The sequence below is a fragment of the Ornithodoros turicata genome, unplaced genomic scaffold, assembly GCF_037126465.1.
Source record: "Ornithodoros turicata isolate Travis unplaced genomic scaffold, ASM3712646v1 Chromosome16, whole genome shotgun sequence".
NCBI lineage: Eukaryota > Metazoa > Arthropoda > Arachnida > Ixodida > Argasidae > Ornithodoros > Ornithodoros turicata.
This window is the reverse complement of record NW_026999320.1, coordinates 591,175-610,986: the sequence shown is the minus strand read 5'-3', so window position 1 is coordinate 610,986 and position 19,812 is coordinate 591,175. Positions and strand designations below refer to the sequence as shown.

Below are 19,812 nucleotides of genomic sequence, written 5' to 3'. Positions count from 1 at the left end.
GCACCTTCAGTGAAATGGCGGCCTTGATGCTCAACACTTTCGTAATGGTGTCGGACCAGTAGTGTTGTAATATGATGCCGACGAGACATGATGACAGGGTGCAGTTCGTCTTGGTCAAGTGTCGAGTTGTGAAGTCGTCCTCCGATTCTAATGATGCCATCCTCGTCCATATAGGGGTTCAACTTCCAAAGTGGGCTGTCCGTTGGTAGTCTGTGCTCATTTTGGATGCATCGAATCTTACTCGAGAACATTTTGCCTTGGACGGTTATGTAGACGACTTTCTTCGCAGCGGAAAGTTCTTCATTAGTCCGGGGCTCGAGGCAAGTGTGCCAGTGTCGACACCGATGCAGTATCACCCCGATAATGAAATGAGCGAGCGATGTGCAGAAGATTCGCTATTGTCCGAATCAGAATCGTCCATCTCGAAAACCGCTCGAATCTGTGAGCACGCAGCCGACGCGGCGACGACACGCTGGTAGCAAGGGTGGTCACCACAGTACGAGCTTCCTCGTCTGCCTCAGAGTCTATCAATCGAAACGTTTGACATTCGAAATCTGAGCCCGAGTCGTCTGTCTTGTACAAAAAGAAAGGGCCGGTTAACCACGTTGTCTTTGCAAGGCGATCAGCCGATACTGCCCGTGTGGCAATGTCGGCAGGGTTCTGTTCAGTGGGAACATAATTCCACTGTTTGGGCTGACATGACTTCCGGATCCTTTCGACCCTTTTGCTTACGTATACGTAGAACCTCCTGGACCCGTTGTATATGTAGCCGAGTACTACATTGCTGTCGGTGTAGAACTTCACGACGTCAAGGCAAACGTCGAGCTCGCTGATGATAACGTCAGCCATTTCCACTGCGAGCACAGCCCCACACAACACGAGTCTTGGAATTGTATGTCCACGTTTCCGTGCGAGCTTGGCTTTCCCGAGGGTAAACCCGACATGGTTATGACCACGAGCATCCGCGAGTTTTAAGTAAGCCACGGCAGCAATGGCTTTGGTTGAGGCATCTGAAAATATACAGAGCTCCTTACGACACGCAGTGGCGAGAGATGTACCAGAGCAGGTACGAGGTATCTCGATATCTTCGAGAGCTGATAGAGAGTCCCTCCAAACTTCCCATTCACTACTTTGTGGTAGCTCGACGTCCCAATCTTCTGTCAAGGTGGACAGTTCCCTCAACAACAACCGACCATGTACAGTGACAGGAGTTGCGAATCCAAGAGGGTCGTACAAATTATTAACTGTAGACAGAAGACCCCGCCTGGTGTGTTGCTTCTTGTTGGGAGGAACGTGGAAGGTGAAGGCATCATCTTTAATGTTCTAACTCAGGCCCAAGCTTGTTTGTGTCGGAGGAGAGTCAGTTCTTTCAGATCTTTCGCGTGCTCTTCAGATGGGAAACCTTTCATCACTGCGACGCTGTTGGAGGCTATTTTGTGCAGCCTCAGGTTTGCTACAGCCAGCATGTCCTTCGTTCTCTGGGGTAGATCGATGGCGGCTTCTTCGGTAGGGAGGGACATCAGCCCGTCATCCACATAGAAATCTCTCTTTACAAATCGCCTAGCGTCGGTACAATACTCCCTTTCACCTTCAAGGGCGGTTCGCTTACATCCATACGTTGCAACAGCTGGCGATGGGCTGTTTCCGAATACGTGAACGCACATCCTGTACTCCACAACATCCTACTTCGGGTCATTGTCGCGGAACCAAAGGAATCTGAAGTACTCCCTGTCTTCCTCACGAACGATGCAGCAGTAAAACATTTGCTGAATGTCTGCGGTGATGGCGAAAAGTTCCTTACAGAACCGAATTAGTCCTCCTACAAGATTTCCTAGATTAGGTCCTGTGAGAAGGACGTCATTTAGGGATGTCCCTTGAAACTTCGCGCTCGAGTCGAAGACAACACGTATCTGTCCCGGCTTCTTCGGGTGATATACGCCGAAAATAGGAAGGTACCACACTTCTTTTCCTTCTTTCCGTTCCGGGGCTAACTCAGCATATCCGTTCGCAAAGATGTTGCCTATAAATGTAAAGAAGTGTTCTTTCATATCCGGTCTTTTGTCCAAGGTACGGCAGAGCGAGGCAAACCGAGTTCGCGCTTGTTGTCTGTTGTCTGGTAGTGGACTCCTCCTTGTGCGAAAGGGAAGCGGAGCAACCCAACTGTTTGCTTCATCCTTGGTGAATGCCTTGTTCATTATTTCCAGAAACTGCTTGTCCTCAATCGAAGGAGCGAGCTTGTTGTCGTCCTTCGATGTCTCAAACACAGAGTCACCCAGCCCTTTGATGTACGACAACGTATCGCATGACCCCGCTGGCATCGGCGTCACGTTGGCTATCGCAGCACCTTGTGCAAAATTCACTTTGATGAAGACGTGACTTGGACACGGAGTAAAAGTGCTCGCTCTGCCGTTCTGTAGTAGTGTAGTGGTGAATGTACTGATACGGTCTGGCTTCCGCATCCCATTGATGCACACATCACCTACTATCATCCAGCCGAGTTCCAACATTTGGGCATACGGAGCATTGTTGGGACCACTCAGTTGTTGCCGTACCTTGTGCACCTGCAAAACGTTCCTGCCGAGTAGAAGCAGTATTTCGGCGTCGTCCGTCAGAGGCGGGATTAAACCAGCTATTTTCTTCAAGTGTGGATGATGGTGCGCCACTTCTGGCGTAGGAATCTCATTCCTGTCGTCGGGAAGTTGCATACATTCGATGAGTGTGGGTATAGTGGAACTCGTACACGTCCATCGATTGACTGTACCACATATACACTTGCTCGTCTTCCCGATGACTCAACTGTCCCAGCGCATGTTTTGAGTATGTAGGGGGATTCATATCCCTGCACGCCGAACACATCGAAAAAAGGCCGGCCTGGCAAGCGACCGGTTGCTCTGATCGTCCAGTACAGCGTACATCTTGAATGATAGGTCCGGCTTATCCTTTGGGTACAATCTGACTAGACATATCTTCGAGCAAGACCTACCCCAAGTGTTGCTTCCGCACACACTGGTCCCCTTGGTCACCTGATAGAGCCGTTTTCATAATAAAAATCCGTGCGATAGATCGTCCGCCAAAAATTCAGTGAAGTAACAGTTTTTTCTTTGTTCATTGCGCATCTTCGGAGACGCGTCTTTCCTTCACCCGCAGTGTCAGAGGGTGAAGGTGCACTGTGCTGCGTCAAGCGTCGAAGATGAGCTTTAACTTGCGAAAACAAAACGAAAAGTAATGTATCGGGCGACTCTATCGGAACTGCCCTTATCTTGGGTTGCATTCTCTGTTTTCTTTTAGCGTTTTTCCAGGACGCAAGAGGCGATAGTGTTATTTTCACCCTCTCACGTTGGGGGTGAAGGAAAGACGCGTCTCCGAAGATGTATTTTCAAAAAAATATGTTCGCATTTAGCTGGGACTCATATATGCGTGTCTTATGCTCACGTTCCTCCCTTAGCAGTATGTTCAGAGTGTTGTATCTCCGTACGATGGGACGCATGAAACGAGCATTTATCTTCATGCAAGATCCGTTTTACCGCACTTGTATCGCTACAGAAGATCACACTTCACAGGCACCAACGTTTGTTGCATCATACTAAATTGACCACTCTTGGTCCGACAGTTATACACACATACAGTTGCGCACACAGCACAATCAATATGAGGTCCTTCGGTGGTTAATCACATTTCATAGAGCATTGTGTTTCAATGGATATTATTCCGTATTTGCTGCACTCTTTCCTCGAGCTCTTTTCTGGAGTCATCGCTTATCCAAGACTTGATGCCAACTGGGAGATAGGTGCGGGACGTGCCTGTTGACTGCAACAATACTGTGACCAAAAACGGATCATGTGAGACAAAGATATGCCTGTTTGTGTGCTCAAGAAGAGCGTAGGTCTGATTGCGGCTCACTTGCATAACAAAATTCGGTGATTTATATCCCAAAGTATGTGCTCGTTTCAGGGTTTTTATAAAAGAAGGTAGACTTAAATAATGACAGGCTCAAATTCTGATATCTCCTATTTTCCCGAAACATCTAATTAATCTATTTTAGGTTGGTATTTTCGTAGTTTTATCACGCTTTTCGATAGAAAATCCGCCTGGTGGTATAACCCGCCTGCGAATGTGGTATAAATGCTTCTCTCACTGCTTTTCATAAAAAATCTGCAAAGAAAAACAAAGAACCCTGCAGAATTTTCGCACAGCTTACATGATACACATGTAACTGTCGGAACCAGATATAGGATAGTAGGGGAATAGACTACTTATGCCTAAATAAAATGCACATCTTAAACAACGAGGGCATAAAAGCAAAGGCATGATACGTATTACAGATATACGAAAATACGAGTGAGGATATTGGTAAAAGACTGCAGAAATGATAGACAATACCTAGGGGAACATTCAAGAAATCAGAAAGAGTATGAGACGTACGCGACCTTCGATTCCGACTCTGTATCGCTGTCAGTCAATCAGATATCAGCAACCTGATATCATCCATGAGATGTCTTATGATAAGTCAATTGCCTAAGCGGAATGGCTGACGTCACATTGCAATATCTGATTTGTTAACGGAGTTACGTTACGGAGTCGGAGTCGTGGGGCGCTTACGGTTCTCTAAAACTTCCTAATAGCACAGAACAACGAGTTTCTGATGGTCTCTCCTCGCGAGATGCGGTGTCGTTTACTAGCATTTGGGTCATAAAACGTAATATGCTTCCGGAGTAATACACGTTGAATAGCGAAATGCAGATATAAAGTTAAGAACGAATTCACTTGTCTATAAAAATATGTCGCGCTGGGTTGAAAGGGGAAGATCCTCGTGGCGGAGTAAATGTTCACAATGTACATGTATGAAGTACTTGAGATTGAAAAAAATATACATAGCCCTAGTGAAAATGTATCTGAGAGGCCTCTCAGGTCTAATATGTTATGGGACTGAGAGGACCTCTCAGGCTGACCTCTCAGGTTGAGAGGACCTCTCAGGCTGAGAGGTCCTCTCAGGCTGGTGGACCTCTCAGGCTGGTGGACCTCTCAGGCTGACCTCTCAGGTTGAGAGGACCTCTCAGATTGACAGGACTTCTCAGAAGCTAATGCCCAGATCTGACATCGGAACATAAATGTTCAATTTCGCCGTCTACGCTGCACCTGTCGTCGGAGTGGTATAATTATACAGTGCTATGATACACCAGACATAGATACAGACAAGTACATGTCACAAAACTCCACATATATTGAGTTCCTTCGATTGTACAGATACACTCAAGGCATGCACACTGCTATCTGATTATGTACCAGTTATTTCAAATGTCTTACAGAATTGTGAATATCTAATATTTGTTGAAGGATCGCTCGCAAGAAACTACACGAAACGGTAAATTGCACCAACAGAAACTAGATTTAGCACTTACATGTCTACGAAAGCGTACGAGTCATCATCAACACATACTGTCGTATTCCACAAAGCGTGAACTCATGGGACACATATTCACAATGTCCGTACAGCGGCGATGAAAAATATTCTTGAGGAACTCTGCTTCTCGGTGATCAAGTTAATCTGTTTTACGTATACTTCGGGACTTGCGATGCACCGTCTAGTTTCCCTTGCTTGCGTAAGCCACCAACTAACTGGAGAGATTGGGTTCTCACCACCTTGTGTTCTCACCACCTGTCACTTCGTACGAGATTCATCTGTAAGAAATACAACTTCAAAATGTCAGTGTAAGTCAGTGTGTAGGCATCGAAATATATAACACACCGTTTGGCACCCAGCGCCGTTGGTAACGTTACGTGGTTGGTAATCTTCCTATCGGCGCTCATAATGCGTGTCTGCGAACAGTAGTAAAAGCCTAAAGTGAAGAGGAATGGCTGTCAATCACAAAAGCATATTTGAGACATCGTCTACATACCTCAAAAACAGTTACAATCCCGAAGACAAAACGCAAATTACTTGAGATCCGCGGCCGACGTCCTCACACTTCAGCGTTTCAAAACAGACTGATTCAACCGCTGGCGACTGGCCGAAACGCTTCCACTTACGTGCAGTACAATAATGCACGGATTGCAAGAACAATAGCTTCAAGGGGGGAAGGCAATACAAGGTACACGGCACGTGTTCCTTGAAGAATAATGCACAAACACGTGAAATCTTGCGATCTATTTTCCAAAGCGGACGAGGTAGCATGTTCCGCGGCGCGGAAAACACGTAGCAACTTGCTCTGGGAGGTGTTGCACGACGCACTGTCGCAAAGCTGTCTGAGAGGTCCCCCCAAACCTCTCAGGGCTACATGAATGATTATACAACGTCTTCCAGATTTTCTCTAAGAGGTCCTCTCAGACCCCTCTGTGCTGCCTGAAAGGTCCTAACAGAACTTTCAAGATTTCTTGAAAGGACCTCTCAGACCCTTCAGAAGTGCCAAAGGGTCCTACCAGACCTTTCAAGATTTCTTAAAAGGTCCTCTCAGACCTCTTAGGACTGCTTGAGAGGTCCTCTCAGACCCCTCAGAATTTCGTAGCAGGTCCTCTCAGACCTCTTAGGACTGCTTGAGAGGTCCTCTCAGACCTCTCAGAATTTCTTAAAAGGTCCTCTCAGACCTCTTAAAAAATCCTGAGAGGCCTCTCAGATACATTTTCACTAGGGAGTGTAAGATGTGAAGCGCGTTCTTTGAGACAGCTTTGAGGCGGTGAGGGTCAGTGTCACTTACAGTAGTGTTTCGCAAACTTCTCGTTTTGTCGGAACTGAAAACCACTGATAATTCATTCGAGTACCCCTTATGTACGATTCATGTTGGCATAAGTAAGGAACGTGAAGATATAAAAAGAAAAAGAAAACAATGAACCGCCGTACAAGAAATAAGAATGTAGTAAACTTCAGCCTCTTTTATACGATATATCGTATAAAGTCGTACAATATCTCACCCCTTGAAGATGACGTGACCAGCACTCGCCAGTGCGGTTTTCGTGCTGTCTTCAATCGTCGCGGGTCGCCACGAACACTTTTGTGGATCCCCATGGGTCTAGCGGACCACACTTTGGGAGCTATTCACTTAGACAGTTTCATATCATGAATCAGTATGCGCGGCAAGGCTGAACATAAGACTTCCGTTTCGTTTGCAAATAATAAAAAAATCAGAATTTGGGAATATCTTGCGTATATATGATGGGAGTCGATGAACGTACAAAAGCAGGATGCTCACTGAAGCATAATGTTAGTAGTGTGCGTAATGCGTGTGCGTAGAGTTTTCTTCGTAACTGAAGCATAATGTCGAGCATAGTTAACGCGACATACGTTAGAAATGCGAATAATAATTCTATTCGTCTTGCAACTTTGCACACGTTATGGCACATCTCCTCTTCATGTACTTACAGACAATCTACAATGTCTAGTATACTGCATGAGTCATAATAGAGAAAATTGATGCATTGTATGATGCACTGTGACGTCTACTACCGACTGACATCCGTGCCTGCCAAATTTCATGTGCACTTTCTCTAATTCATCCTAGTAGGATATTCGAAATCTACAATTCCTATGTAGGTTCGAGAGTGGGTTATTCACGTAACTTTCTTTCACAGGTTAATGATTTGCTAGCCTCCTTTTGTGGTCAAATGCAGACTCACTATATGATGAAAGATGAAAGTCACTGAAAAGGTTAGCCAGCTGTAGGACTCGAACCCACATCTTCTGGATTGCCGGTCCAGGGCTCTACCAATTGAGCTAAGCTAACACGCCTTCTCAGTGACTTCCAGGGTGCGTCATCTGAAGGGACAAACCAGCCACTCTCTCTCGCTCATCCTCCTTTCACTTTTAAGAAATTAACGATGTAAGATGAATCTTTTATCGTTAATTTCTTAGGCAAATTGAGGCTTTGTACGTATTTGTCCCTTCTATGTTGGTCCAGCCTCAGAACATCAGTTATTTCATGTTCACTATATGACTCTTAGTTTCAGAAAATGTTGCAAGAGAACGCGGTTGCAGAGGTCTTTACATGAATAGTGTTTGCGATCTTTCTTAATCACTATAGCTCAGAATCGAAGAACTACTCCCCGGTGTGATATCGATTTTTTAACTATTACGTGTTTGCTTTACAATGCAAAATGCGTACCACCAGTGCTGAGAACACAGCACACGCTATACTAGAACAACTACATCATTTTACACTGAGTTGACAGACCAGCTCTTGCATTTACAGGTATCGCGGCATTTTCTTTCGTTATGCAAGTACTCGTTGACTGCTGTTGGGCTCCATTATCCTTCGTTCTGCTGGAGTAATGCCCAGCTGTTGCCTAGCAGTGTGTTAGTGAAATGCTTGAAAAACATTTGTTCTCAAGTACGCTGGCGCATTCGAAAACCAATCAGTGGGGTACCTGCTGCGAAGTGGCAACAACTTTACATATTTATATTATTATACTTATATATTTACATGTTTATATGACGGGTGTTCAAACTGTCGTCGAACTCATTTGCGGTTCACCTTACAGAGCTCAGCGCAATGAGACAGAAGTAAAGTCACCGCAGAAGACCATAATCGCCGTAGTGGGTGTTGTTGGTCTCCTGTTGGTCGTTGGTGGGGCTGGTATCTTCCTTTTTCTCAAGCTCAGTGGTAGGTACACCCGCTGAGTGCTAGTATTTTATCCTACCGCATTTATCGATTGCAAACTGTGCGTTCCAGATCTATTCACGTGTCTTTGAAAATATGACTATACGCATGTGTACGTCAGTGTCACAGTTGGCATGGTCCGAATGAGTTAAGATGGTGCGCAGAAGGTGTATTCTTGGAGGGCGTTCTATTTTATCCGTCTTATCAAGTATATTTAATGACAAATAATCACTTACTGCACTTTCAGCCAGCAAGTGTAATTAAACCCCTTTCTCAGTGAGCAACTTTGATATTCAATATTCATCAGCGACAGGTACTGACAAGTTTCTGAATCAAGAAAGTAGAAGATGAAATTCTGAAGTAACTGTACAGTTATTTCAGAGCTGAGTGCTTGCTGGTTCAGTGGTTGCTAATTGCGTTGGCTGCTGATGCCGCTGAGTGCGTTGATTGTTGCTAAGCGAGTGCGTATGGGTTGGGGTGAGTGATTGTTGCTGAGTGAGCGATAATACCGCGACCGGTACAGGAGCGTGAATGCTGGTTGTCGCCAGAGAAGTGGCGGAGAGGTCCATCGCGAAGCAGTTGGACGCCGGAAATTGAACTCGCTGTGGTCTCCCTGTGGGTCCCCGGTGGAACTGGGGCACCGGTGCGACTTACCTGCTAGACGGTGATTCGCTGCTGGTTTGCTGAAAAAATTAGGATGGTGAATGGCCGAGTTACGCTAAACATGGTGTTCGTTGTTCGAGTCACCAAATGTGGAGGAGACGGTGTTGTTCTACATGAGTCTTGACCGCGATCATTGAATGCCCCAGCGGGCAGATGATGCGTGGTCTCACGCAAGGCTGATGCCTGTAGAACTGGCTGCCAGGCGCAGTAGCGCGCGGCAGCACAGGCACGTTTTGGTCGTCCACGGGCCGCCACAAGTTACTTCCCAAGCCTGCCTTTCATAGTCTGCACTACAAGAGGGAACTTATTCCATGCTGCTATCTGCCACCTGCTTCTATCTTTGCTTTGTCATCATACGACGGCACCATATGAAGTTCATCACACAACACTCGTGTAGTTTAACTGGTAACGCGCAAACAGTTCCTTCGTAACGGAGCAATCATAAGGGTATTGGATTGAGTAGAAGCTGCTGACTGGAGTTCAAGTGTGTTGCTGGGTTTTCGCTTCGCAAATTTTTATTTGAGAAACGTGAATATCGAATAGTGTTGTGTGAATATTCTAATATTTCAGATATCGAAGCGAATAATTGGGTATTACATTCGAACCGAATATAAAGTATGATATTTGAATTTTGAATCGAGTCGAGCACCCTTTCAAACCGAATATATTCGAACAATTCCGAAGCTACGCCGCTGAGCCCGACAACATACGAGGAACAATTTATAGCAACATGAGTGCTGCTCGGATCCCTTACAACACGGTCTGTACTCGTTGTCAAGGGTAGTGAACACGGCTTCCTTAAACTAATACGAGGTGACGTCACTATGTTTGATTTACTCTAGAACGGTGATCCGCGTTACACGTGTTCTACGCTGTATGTTTTTTCTGGTACTCGGATTAGTCTCGTGCAAATAATTGCTGTGCAGTTAATGTCAAAGGACTCAAGAAGATTCCAATGCCGTTCCCCCTGGATGTACTCGTCGCAACGTCAGCAAAGTCTGGAAATTCTTTCGACGAAGTGAAGGCGGTGCGAAATGCCTCGAATGCGTAATTTTAAGACGCTGTCGAATATCACAACTACACTTCTCACATAGCACGCTCCTAGCCAACCATAATCTATACTGATACCGTTAACTGCTCTGATTTATTGAAAACGGCAGGCGTATGCCTTTTTTGTGACAATTATGAACAGCATAAGTGTCACAGAAAAGACGGGCGCCACCTGTTTTCAACATACCACGGCAGATAACGATATCATTGGAGGTGATGGTTGGCTAGGAGCGTGCTATGCGGAGAAGTGTGTGAAGAGTGTACGCTAGTGATCCACTTGTAGCGGCGTTCCGTGATTTGTAAACGCTATCACACCCTTCAGCTTGCTGCTGGCGACTCATTGACTGATCGACTGTCCAGGGTTAACGTCAATTAGGTACTGCCACTCTGTATGGTATGCTTGGGCCCCGACTGAAGCAGGACACTGCCTGTGCAAAAGCACTGACCCAGAAAACAGCAGCCTCTGTTGAATCAGGCTCTCACAGTTACTCTGTCGTTGAGTAATCTGGCTTCGAGGAAGAACATGACAGGTCCCGCCTGTAACGTGCCCTTGCGCTCCACTTTCACACGTACGGTCATACCACGCCACGAACGCGTTGTTAAGTGACCCTCCACACGCGGGCCCTATATACGGGAAAAGTGGAGGAGTCACGTTGAATACCGTGTCATGAACGTTTCTGCGTCCACGTTTCCCGCGGCGCCATGTATCTTCTCGGCTGAGTTTTTGGGGGAGACAACAAGAACTTCCAAGGAGGTAGCCCAATAATGTTACCGCATTAAAAAGCTGCAGAGCAGTTGCTGTTCACTACCCTACACACACAGGCGGGCGAAGCAGCAGAGTTCCGTTGACCACAGTATTCCTCCAGCAACTCCGTTATCTGTTTCGAAAATATTTGTTCACCTTGCTACAAAAAATGTTCCTGAAAGAAGACTCCCAGAGCTCATGAAAGAGAGCTACGACTACCTGTGACAGCTACCCCGAGCAGCATGTCCACTATTATAGTAGCGTACCACAGGGCGCCAACTATTCTGCAAGCTTATCAGCGGCACAAGGAAATATTTGTCGATATCTTCGCCCAAGCAGCGAGCGAACGGGTGTTCGCCGTGTACAGGCGGACGGAGAGGTGCACAAGGGAGAGCCTCCTTCCTGATCATGTCATGTAGTTTGTGTTCTTGTATGGAAACGTAAGTTTCGGAACATTTGCTAAAGATAGCAAAGCTTTTACAGGGCCAGCATTGTTGCCCAGTAACGAGGGAGAAAATGTTCGAGAGAGGCTGCACATCAATGTGCCTTCTACAGTAACAGTCTACACATGTTTGTGATAATCAGTTCTATTTGTCTGACTTGGTCAGTGGACTTTTCTTAGGGGGGGGGGGGGCGCTCGTAAGCCTCGAAACCGGTACTAGACTTCAACAACTTACTTTCTTTATTCGTTTTTGCGTGGCCTGTTTACGACCAGTGAAAATAAAAGGAAATGCCAGTAACATGCCCGTTCGAACAATGTCAGCAGAAGCCGTAAGCTACGTTCCTACTCCCGGGCGAACGTCCACAGCGGCACCCGGAGTAGCAGAAAGGTCATTCAGTGGTGGCCAGCTATCCTGCGCCGTCCGTGCAGTCGTTCTTCGTGCGACTGACGACCCCGGACGGCAGTGACCAACCAATCAAAACGAAAAAGAGGAGGATCCGTATATCTCGGCCAACGCCGTAGACAGTCTCGCCATTCTCCAGTCGCCGTTCTCACGGCAATAGAAACGTGGCTTTAAAGGAGCATGGAAGTTAACGATGAAAGATGAAAGTCACCCAAAAGTCATTGAAAAGTCACAATTTGAGACTTTGTATGTATTTGTCCTTTCTTGTTGTTCCAGCCTCAGAACATCAGTTCTCTCATGAGCATGGAAAGGACATGTAACATGGCTTGAAACCCTGCCTCACCTGTGAAGCTGTCCAGCAGGAGTCACCACGCAAAATATTTTCGCTCTGCGGTGTATTGTCACAACGCCATCGAATTTCCAAAATCAGTCTGAGACAGCAGCCGCGGCCGACAGAGAGGAGACCCGCGTGACGTAGCAGGGGCTCTGTGCCTTTTTCTCTGTTTTCTCTTCTCGGCTCACGCGCCGCCTATACATGCTTGAGCTATGCCTCTGTACGTCACTGCTCACGTGCTGGAGCCCATGACGCGTCACGACATCCTCGCGTTCGGCGATGCGCTCTTTGCGCGAGGAGAACATTTTTTAAAGCTGTGAGGCTCACAGCATTGGGCGTGCTCTGTAGGCCACCCGCGCTCATCGTTATTTTGCAGTAGCTCATTTTATGCGTTGCCCAACAAGCCGCAGCGCCAACCAAAATTATATTTTACGTACGTAGTACGCGTACTTGTGCTAATGTGGCACGATAGCTGTATGAGTTACTGGTTATTTAAACGCACAAGTTGTAGAACAGACACGTTAATATATTACTTTTATCGAAGACCAGATGTGTGATGTTTACATGTTCTGACTGATAAGATGTTTCACGTGAGGCACTCCCTCACTTGCTAGGGGGGCGTGTCCTGATAACTATGTGTTAAGAACAGCGCTGCCTCCTGTTGCGGTACTTTTTCATGTGTGTGTCTAGTTGCTGCTACGATGTTGGGTGGCTCTCGGAATAAAGCAGTTTCGAGGCTTACGGTGTGTGTTCTCGGACTCCTCTAAACACTACAAGATGACAACAGATAAGCGTGTTGTGATATAGAGAGGATCTATTGCGATGTGGTTGTACAGTACATAATCAGTGACAGATTTTCTTCTTTCCAACAGCAAAAGCCACCACCACCACCGCCGCGGTTACTACAACCAGTAAGTAATTATTCATTTTGTAAGTAGAAGCCAGCCTGAGCAATAGCTAGTTATCATAACTAGACAAATCCACCTGATCGAAAGCTAATGTGTTACGGAGATTTCCTAGGAAAAAGTCATGAAAGCATCATAGACCGTTGTTGCAGGTTGGTTGTATGGCAAGGCTGGCATTCTCTCGAAAGATGTGTGTCATCAAGCCAAGCGACACAATGTTCGCAAAGCAAATGTGCCAAATTCCAAAACAAACTACTGAATGATGTTCTATTGCAAAAAGAAAGAGGAATCGATTTGTCCACTTGCTGAATTTGAACCATATCACAGAGCAAGGCTTTCGCTTAGTCGTGTGTGTAGTCACATGGGGCAAGAGCGCACCATCGCAGACACGACGACTTTCTGTAATCCTTTCTTTCTTGAGCGTTGGAGAATAAGGTCGTTCATCCATTACCAGCATATCTTAAACCGTGTACTCTACCGATAAAATAACATATCTCCCAGTAATAGAGAAGGACAAGACCGTAATGCGCGAATGTAATCTGCAGAGACTCCCCACTATCGTTTGACATCGTCTAATCATTCTCGAATAATGGATTATCCACCTACCGTATTCTTAGGGTTCTTCGTTTTCGGGTTAAACCCGATTTTTCACCATAGTCCCCCCCCCCGAACAAATTTTCGAGAATTCGGGTAAAACCCGATATCTACCCGAAATCCTTGGGGTCCTTCAATTTGTGGTTGTAGGTAAATCCTCGGAAAATTGAATCATAATATCAGCAAAGAGAGCTATTTGTGACAACCTATTTGTCCTCCCTTTATAATCCCCTCCTGCAGGAGAAAAAACGACGAACTTTTGTGGAGCTCGGACAAGTGTTTGAATACCACGGCCATTCACTGCCCCAGTTCCGAGCGGGAATGTAAATATTCTTGTTTGTCGTCCCAGTATCACAGCTGCGGCTTGTTTCATATGCCTTTCGTTTCACCCGAAAATTCCCCGATGGCATACCAAACAGTTTGAAGCGCCCGATTTCTCCCCAGGTTCTCCTGTGAAAATAGCACCCGATTTTTACCCCCCCCCCTGAATTTGAAAAATCCTAAAACCCGAAAACGTAGAACCCTACGTATTCTGCATCAATTGTTTATTCATCCTTGTGTCGTTCGTGACTTAAACGCGGAGACCGAAATTTCCGTGTTTCCTCATCTCTCCTCCTGAAAGGCGCGACACAGATTTGCGGATAGGGTGTCCAATCATCTCCGGAAATCGTGTGCGGACACCAGTGAGACGCCAGCTTCTCATTCGCGCTTCAATCTTGAATAACAGCAGTCACTTTACTGCCACTTTAGTGGCCGCAGTAACTGCCAGAAGCTACGCACGACATTATACGGACGTTGTAGCTGCTGTTGTGCAATGGAGAAAATTGCTTAAAGGAGTTCCCACGTAGACGTTGCAAGGATGAAATAATCTCGCACATGAAGCAGAGTCTGCTCTATTAGAAGGAGGGTTTCGGTGCGGTCAACGGGGAGAGCGCTTGAGATGGACGTGTCTCTGTGACCGACCCAAGTGCCAGATACCTAAAGGCTGTGGAGTCTGCACATCAATCAACATGAGGGTCATCATGAGGGTAATCGCAGGAAGCGCTAGGGCGATGGTATTGGAAAAGGAGGTCGAATACGATTGCAAATGGAGAGCAATTTTCGATGGTAGAGATACCGCGATACTTTCAATTGGTGCATCTTTGGGTCTTTCGCCTCGTCCCCCACCGTAAAAGAATGGGTGAATGCAAACCTTTTTGTGGCACGCAGTGGATGGAGGACTGCGTAACCATGAATTCTTAATACATTCGTGAACCCTTAATATTCATGCGAACGTGGGCGCAGCTTTAATACAGTCAGCACGTGACAATACGTATAGTAGTAGTGCATCTTGTAACACATCTGACTGAGAAGGTCTTCTCCAGGTTTGCAGCTGGAAGAATATTCTATTCCGTTCCAGTTTGAATACGCTATCGTGCGGGAGCTTGGAAGGTCATATTGGGGCGTCTTACAGTGAAGGGCGCGGTATTCTTTAGCAAGGGATTAAACACAATACAGCGTTCTTATCTGGATGTGCACTGCGTGCATGGCTACGCAACATTGTCAATTCTCATTGGTTGCCGACATTGAAGAACAGCTCAGAAAGTAATAGCTGCATTGAGAACAATAGTGTGGTTTCGTAGATCGGAAGGTGTTCACGATAACGGTTCCGGAAGATGTCATTCACTTAACTTCTTTCAACTCGCTGACGACACATTGCTGAGCTTGGATTTCACGGCATGTTTTAGCGTATCGTTTTCGTCGACTCCTTCCGATGTACTAAAACTCCCTATTGTCTTGTCCCTTACCAGCCGAACAGGACTCTGGCAACAGCACCAACAGTTCCGAGACTACCGGTAAGGCTTTGTTATGGAAGTTGATCAAACGAAAGTCCCCAATCCTTTTAAAGCTTAGCTACGCCGATTTTCGAGTGTTAGAGAATGGAATGGTACTCACACGATGGGTTCATAAGGGAACACTGATAGTATAGTTATCCTATATCATATATAGTTATATCAAAATAGTTATCCCAAACTCCTCGCGGTTTTTCGAAAAAGTGAATTTTTAGTTTCACTGACATTCCGTCTTGTGGCCCGCAAACCCTGTGTCGACGACACATTCGTGGTCTGCCTGTGCTCCGGCTTGGCATGACTTTTGGCTTGGTTTCTTGCGCCAAGCCGGCCAGTTTCTTCTGCCGAACCGTCTGCTGCGCAGATTGACATTGGGGATGTGATAAACAGTTCGCTATTAGGGAGCCAGTATATTTCTGGACTTCACTGAACCTACGAGGAACGTGAGTTTTGCTTCCTTCGACTGCAAAGCATTTGCTAGGCCAGTACAGACTTCCTGATGTGTTTCGTGTTCTGTGCTGCGTGCCGAGAATGCGTGAGCGTTTTGCTCCCGTCTGCAAGAACACTTAAGCATGCAGTTCCAATGTTTCAAATCACAACTTTCTGAAAGGCGAAAGAAAAACATATTGACTGCAACAATCGGTTACAACCCCGACTGGGTGCCACTTTCGAAAGCAGCGATTTGATCTGTTCATTTGGCTCATACGAATATTACGGAAGCAATGCGCAACTTGTTTCACAAGGAGGCGAAGATGTCTCGTCCGGGATGTTGTGCCAACATTATCTGCAGCAGGAGATTGCAGGAGCAGGACTAGGCAGCAGATGAAGGTAAGACGCGTAATGTCAGACAAGTCAGTCATGCGGTGCAAATGCCATCACATAGAAAAGAAAAATAGGCTATATGTCAGTTACTGCTTCATCCTTTAAAGATTAGGCCCCAGCGGGTGTATTCTCAGTACCGATTTGGAATTGCCCTATTTCGCAGGCATTCTGGCACCACCGAAAAGCTTGCACTCCACGTCTCAACTATCACCGTCGGGGTTTCAAGCTGAAGGCTGTCACCAGTGCCAACCTGACGCCCCTTCAAAGTTCATCTGTTTTTGTTGACGGAACAGTGACGCCTGGTACTGAGACATTTCATTTTCTGATGAATCAAGTGCATTGCATCGCTTGTGCTCGACTTCTTGTGTTCGTATGCCCTTGCTGTTGCTCGCAAGCTTAGAGCAACCATGCCTGTTCTTACTCCAGCGCTTTCACAGTACATTTAAGCAGTATCATCGTATCATATGCACGGCAGCATATCTTGTGTAATTTGAGTAAGGTATAAATTAAAATGGTGGCTCAGCTGTTATATTTTGGTCACCAATAAGGTGTTCTTCCACAGCACTCAAGGGCAGTTCAAGCAGTTTCATGTGTGCAACAGCACATACCTTTTCTCAGTTTTGAGTAAGGTGAATCGAAATCTTTCAGTGGACGTGTTTCGGTCATAAATTATGTTTTTCGAGACGTTTCAGGGTTACATTCAAACAGCACCATGTGTGCAACAGTACATTCTTTTTTCTCAGGTGAAGTAAGGTAAATCTGTCCGCTGTTGTGTTATGGCAATGCAGCAGAAGCTTGTGTTGCATTGAAGTGGTATCATGTATACAAAAACTTGTTTTATGCCTTTCTGGAGCTGCTGTACTAATATTGTGAGTACAGAGACATTCCTGCAGAACATATCGGAGCATCTTGTGTGCTATTGTTGGTATGATCTGCAGCGGTATATTGATAATGTTAATTATTCATTGACTTACATTTACATTCTTACTTCCAGGTAAACCTGTCACGCAGATTACCTACCCTTTGGTATGCTTAGTTCAAGATTGTACCAAAACAATCCACCTGGAGCATTATTTTTCAATTGGCAGTGGCATTACTATCACAACACACCACACACTGCATGTCTAAGGTGCGTGTACAATGCATCAAACCTATTCTCAGGTACAGGCGAGTTGGTACGCAATTACTGACAAGAGACAACTGACACAGAGATCGTAAAGTCATGCCTTTTCTTCCGCGCCTCGGGTTTCATGTTGTTATCCTCACATGCAGCTCATTTCGCCTGTGCTGTGCAGCATGAGCAGAAGCACATATTCTTTTTGGTCACATGACACGGGACATAAATACAGTGAAACCTCCCTATGTTGGACACCCGCGGTGCAGCCGAAGCGTGTCCTACTTATAGAGGTGTCCGATTACAGAATCTGAGGGAAACAAAAAATGGAAAAGATCACAGCTGTGTTGCCCGAGATGTCCCCGTTCATCAATTTATGGTCCTTAGTGGTACCTGGTGGTGGTGCCTGGTAGTGGTACCTCTACCCACTCTTCACTGATATTTTTTTACTGATTTTAGTAGATTAAATTCCGTTCAGATTCCACTCAACGCCATTACCTCTGGAGCTTTTCGAGCAATGAGGACTTGTCTCTGAAGCGTTAGCCCGCTTTTCATTGCTTTGGTGCAGTGCGCGTTCAAAGGCTCTAGACAAACCGAAGACAAGTGCTTACACAAAGAATTACAATGTAGACTGACAGCACTTGTTTTTGGACTCGCAAAACTAAAGCAACAAAATGCTGAGACCTGTATAGGGGAAAAAAGGGGCGAAAGTCAATGCCACTGGCTCATTTTGGGTCTTTTTGGTGCAATGGTGGGCCGATATTGAGGTCATTTGGCCAGGGTTTTGTCCGACTTAGCAGGGAAAACCCTGTCCTACTTCCGAGATAGGGAGGTGTCCGACAGAGAATTTCGTCCCCATGTAGTTTCAATGGGAGCCTGCCCGTGCAATGAAATCTTGTCTGACATGGGGAGTTGTCCGAGGTAGGGAGGTGTCCGACTTTGGAGGTTTTACTGTACTATACAGCACTCTACATCATGCAATCTAACGGTTGTTCACGTTTGGATATTTTAACCATGGAATTTACCCTGCATGCACCATACCATGTCCAAACACAAACTGCTAGACAGCAGCATGTACTGTTGCCGTATAGCAGTTATGGCTTGCGTCCTGTGATCGGAAACAGCAGTATCTTTTTTTTCTGCTACAACCGGTAAACTACAGTAAATATTTAGAAATGCTGTGACATACAATAAAGCACTGTGGGAAATGGCAGTTTGAAAAACTGGAGAAGACTGTCATTAGAACGGGGGACATGTTCTACGGTTAAATTTTTTACACTGTGTGCTGTACCACGTAATGCACTGCAGGACCACCAGAGTATGGTGACGCTCTGAATACTGATTTGCTCAAAAAAGGAATGTGTGTGTTTCTTGTACTAACTTCGCCTTATCCAAAGTAGTAGAAAGATGTTTTCAGCCAATGGGGAGGAGGACATCATACTGGAGGGACATCATTCTGGAGTCTCGTTAACCTACAATGTGTCGTGTGTGAAGGTCATTTTGAAGAGGGTAGGTGGTACAAGACTGTGTTCCCACATTCTTGGCAGTGTTGACTAATAACCATAATAAAGTAGAGAGTACATTTGTTGCTTCATATATTTGTGTCATGGCAAAGTATGTAGAGGTACATCTGTCTCAATCAACATCCAGGTGCCAGAACTCTTTTTGTGCCTAAAATATGACATAATTGTTTGTTCAACACCACCAATCATGTGCCGGCCTCAATGACTAACGTGTCCCATAGATGTGTGCAATGCTGAAGATGACTGTGTACCTTCTATGGATTCTTGTTTCAAGAAAAGTACTGTGTGACTTGCTAACAGCGCCTGCTGTACCTGTTTCCGGAAGGAAACATCATGGAGGTGCATAGCGAAAAACCCTGAGACGAGGGATAGGAAGGGACATACACAATGTCTCAACATAGTGTGTGTATGTCGCTTCTTGTATCTCCTCTTCAGACCTCGCCATCATGGACACTATCACCAGCTCGCTTACTGTTGAACCGTTCTTTCAACGATAAAGGCCACTTTCATGAACTGGATGGCAGCCAAGATGCTGTCAATAAAAAGAATAATGGAAGGAGCTCAATATGATCCTTAGGCTTGCGTGGTCATTGCTTTCTGACAAATGGTGACTTAGAATTTCAGGACAGTGCCTGCAGTGGTAGTATTCTTGTGTTCTCACCCTTGACACCCATTGTGTGTCATCGGTCACCTGTAACCTGGTAACACGCACATATCTAAAACAAAGTATATTTGTATTTCTTTGAATACAGTTTGCACAGCTTATTACAGTTTTTTTACATGTTCTTTGGAAAATATAA

The 19,812-nt window shown here is 45.7% G+C and overlaps 1 protein-coding gene and 1 long non-coding RNA gene across 3 annotated transcripts in view; one reads left to right on the top strand and one right to left on the bottom strand.

The window, feature by feature from the left end:
* LOC135372626 (uncharacterized) overlaps nt 1-19,812 on the top strand; it is a 69,179-nt gene that overhangs the window by 16,708 nt on the left and 32,659 nt on the right. Inside the window, exons 3-5 of one of the 2 annotated variants that reach the window (XM_064606143.1) lie at nt 8,470-8,591; nt 13,098-13,136; nt 15,515-15,559. In XM_064606143.1, the coding sequence (XP_064462213.1) occupies nt 8,470-8,591; nt 13,098-13,136; nt 15,515-15,559 (206 nt within the window). The remainder of the gene's footprint in view (nt 1-8,469; nt 8,592-13,097; nt 13,137-15,514; nt 15,560-19,812) is intronic. The other variant, XM_064606144.1, reaches the window with a different exon arrangement.
* Nucleotides 5,554-5,970, bottom strand: LOC135372629 (uncharacterized). Its single transcript, XR_010416037.1, has 3 exons — nt 5,898-5,970; nt 5,747-5,837; nt 5,554-5,679 (listed from the first exon to the last, which is right to left on the bottom strand). It is a non-coding gene; the product is annotated as an uncharacterized LOC135372629 (long non-coding RNA).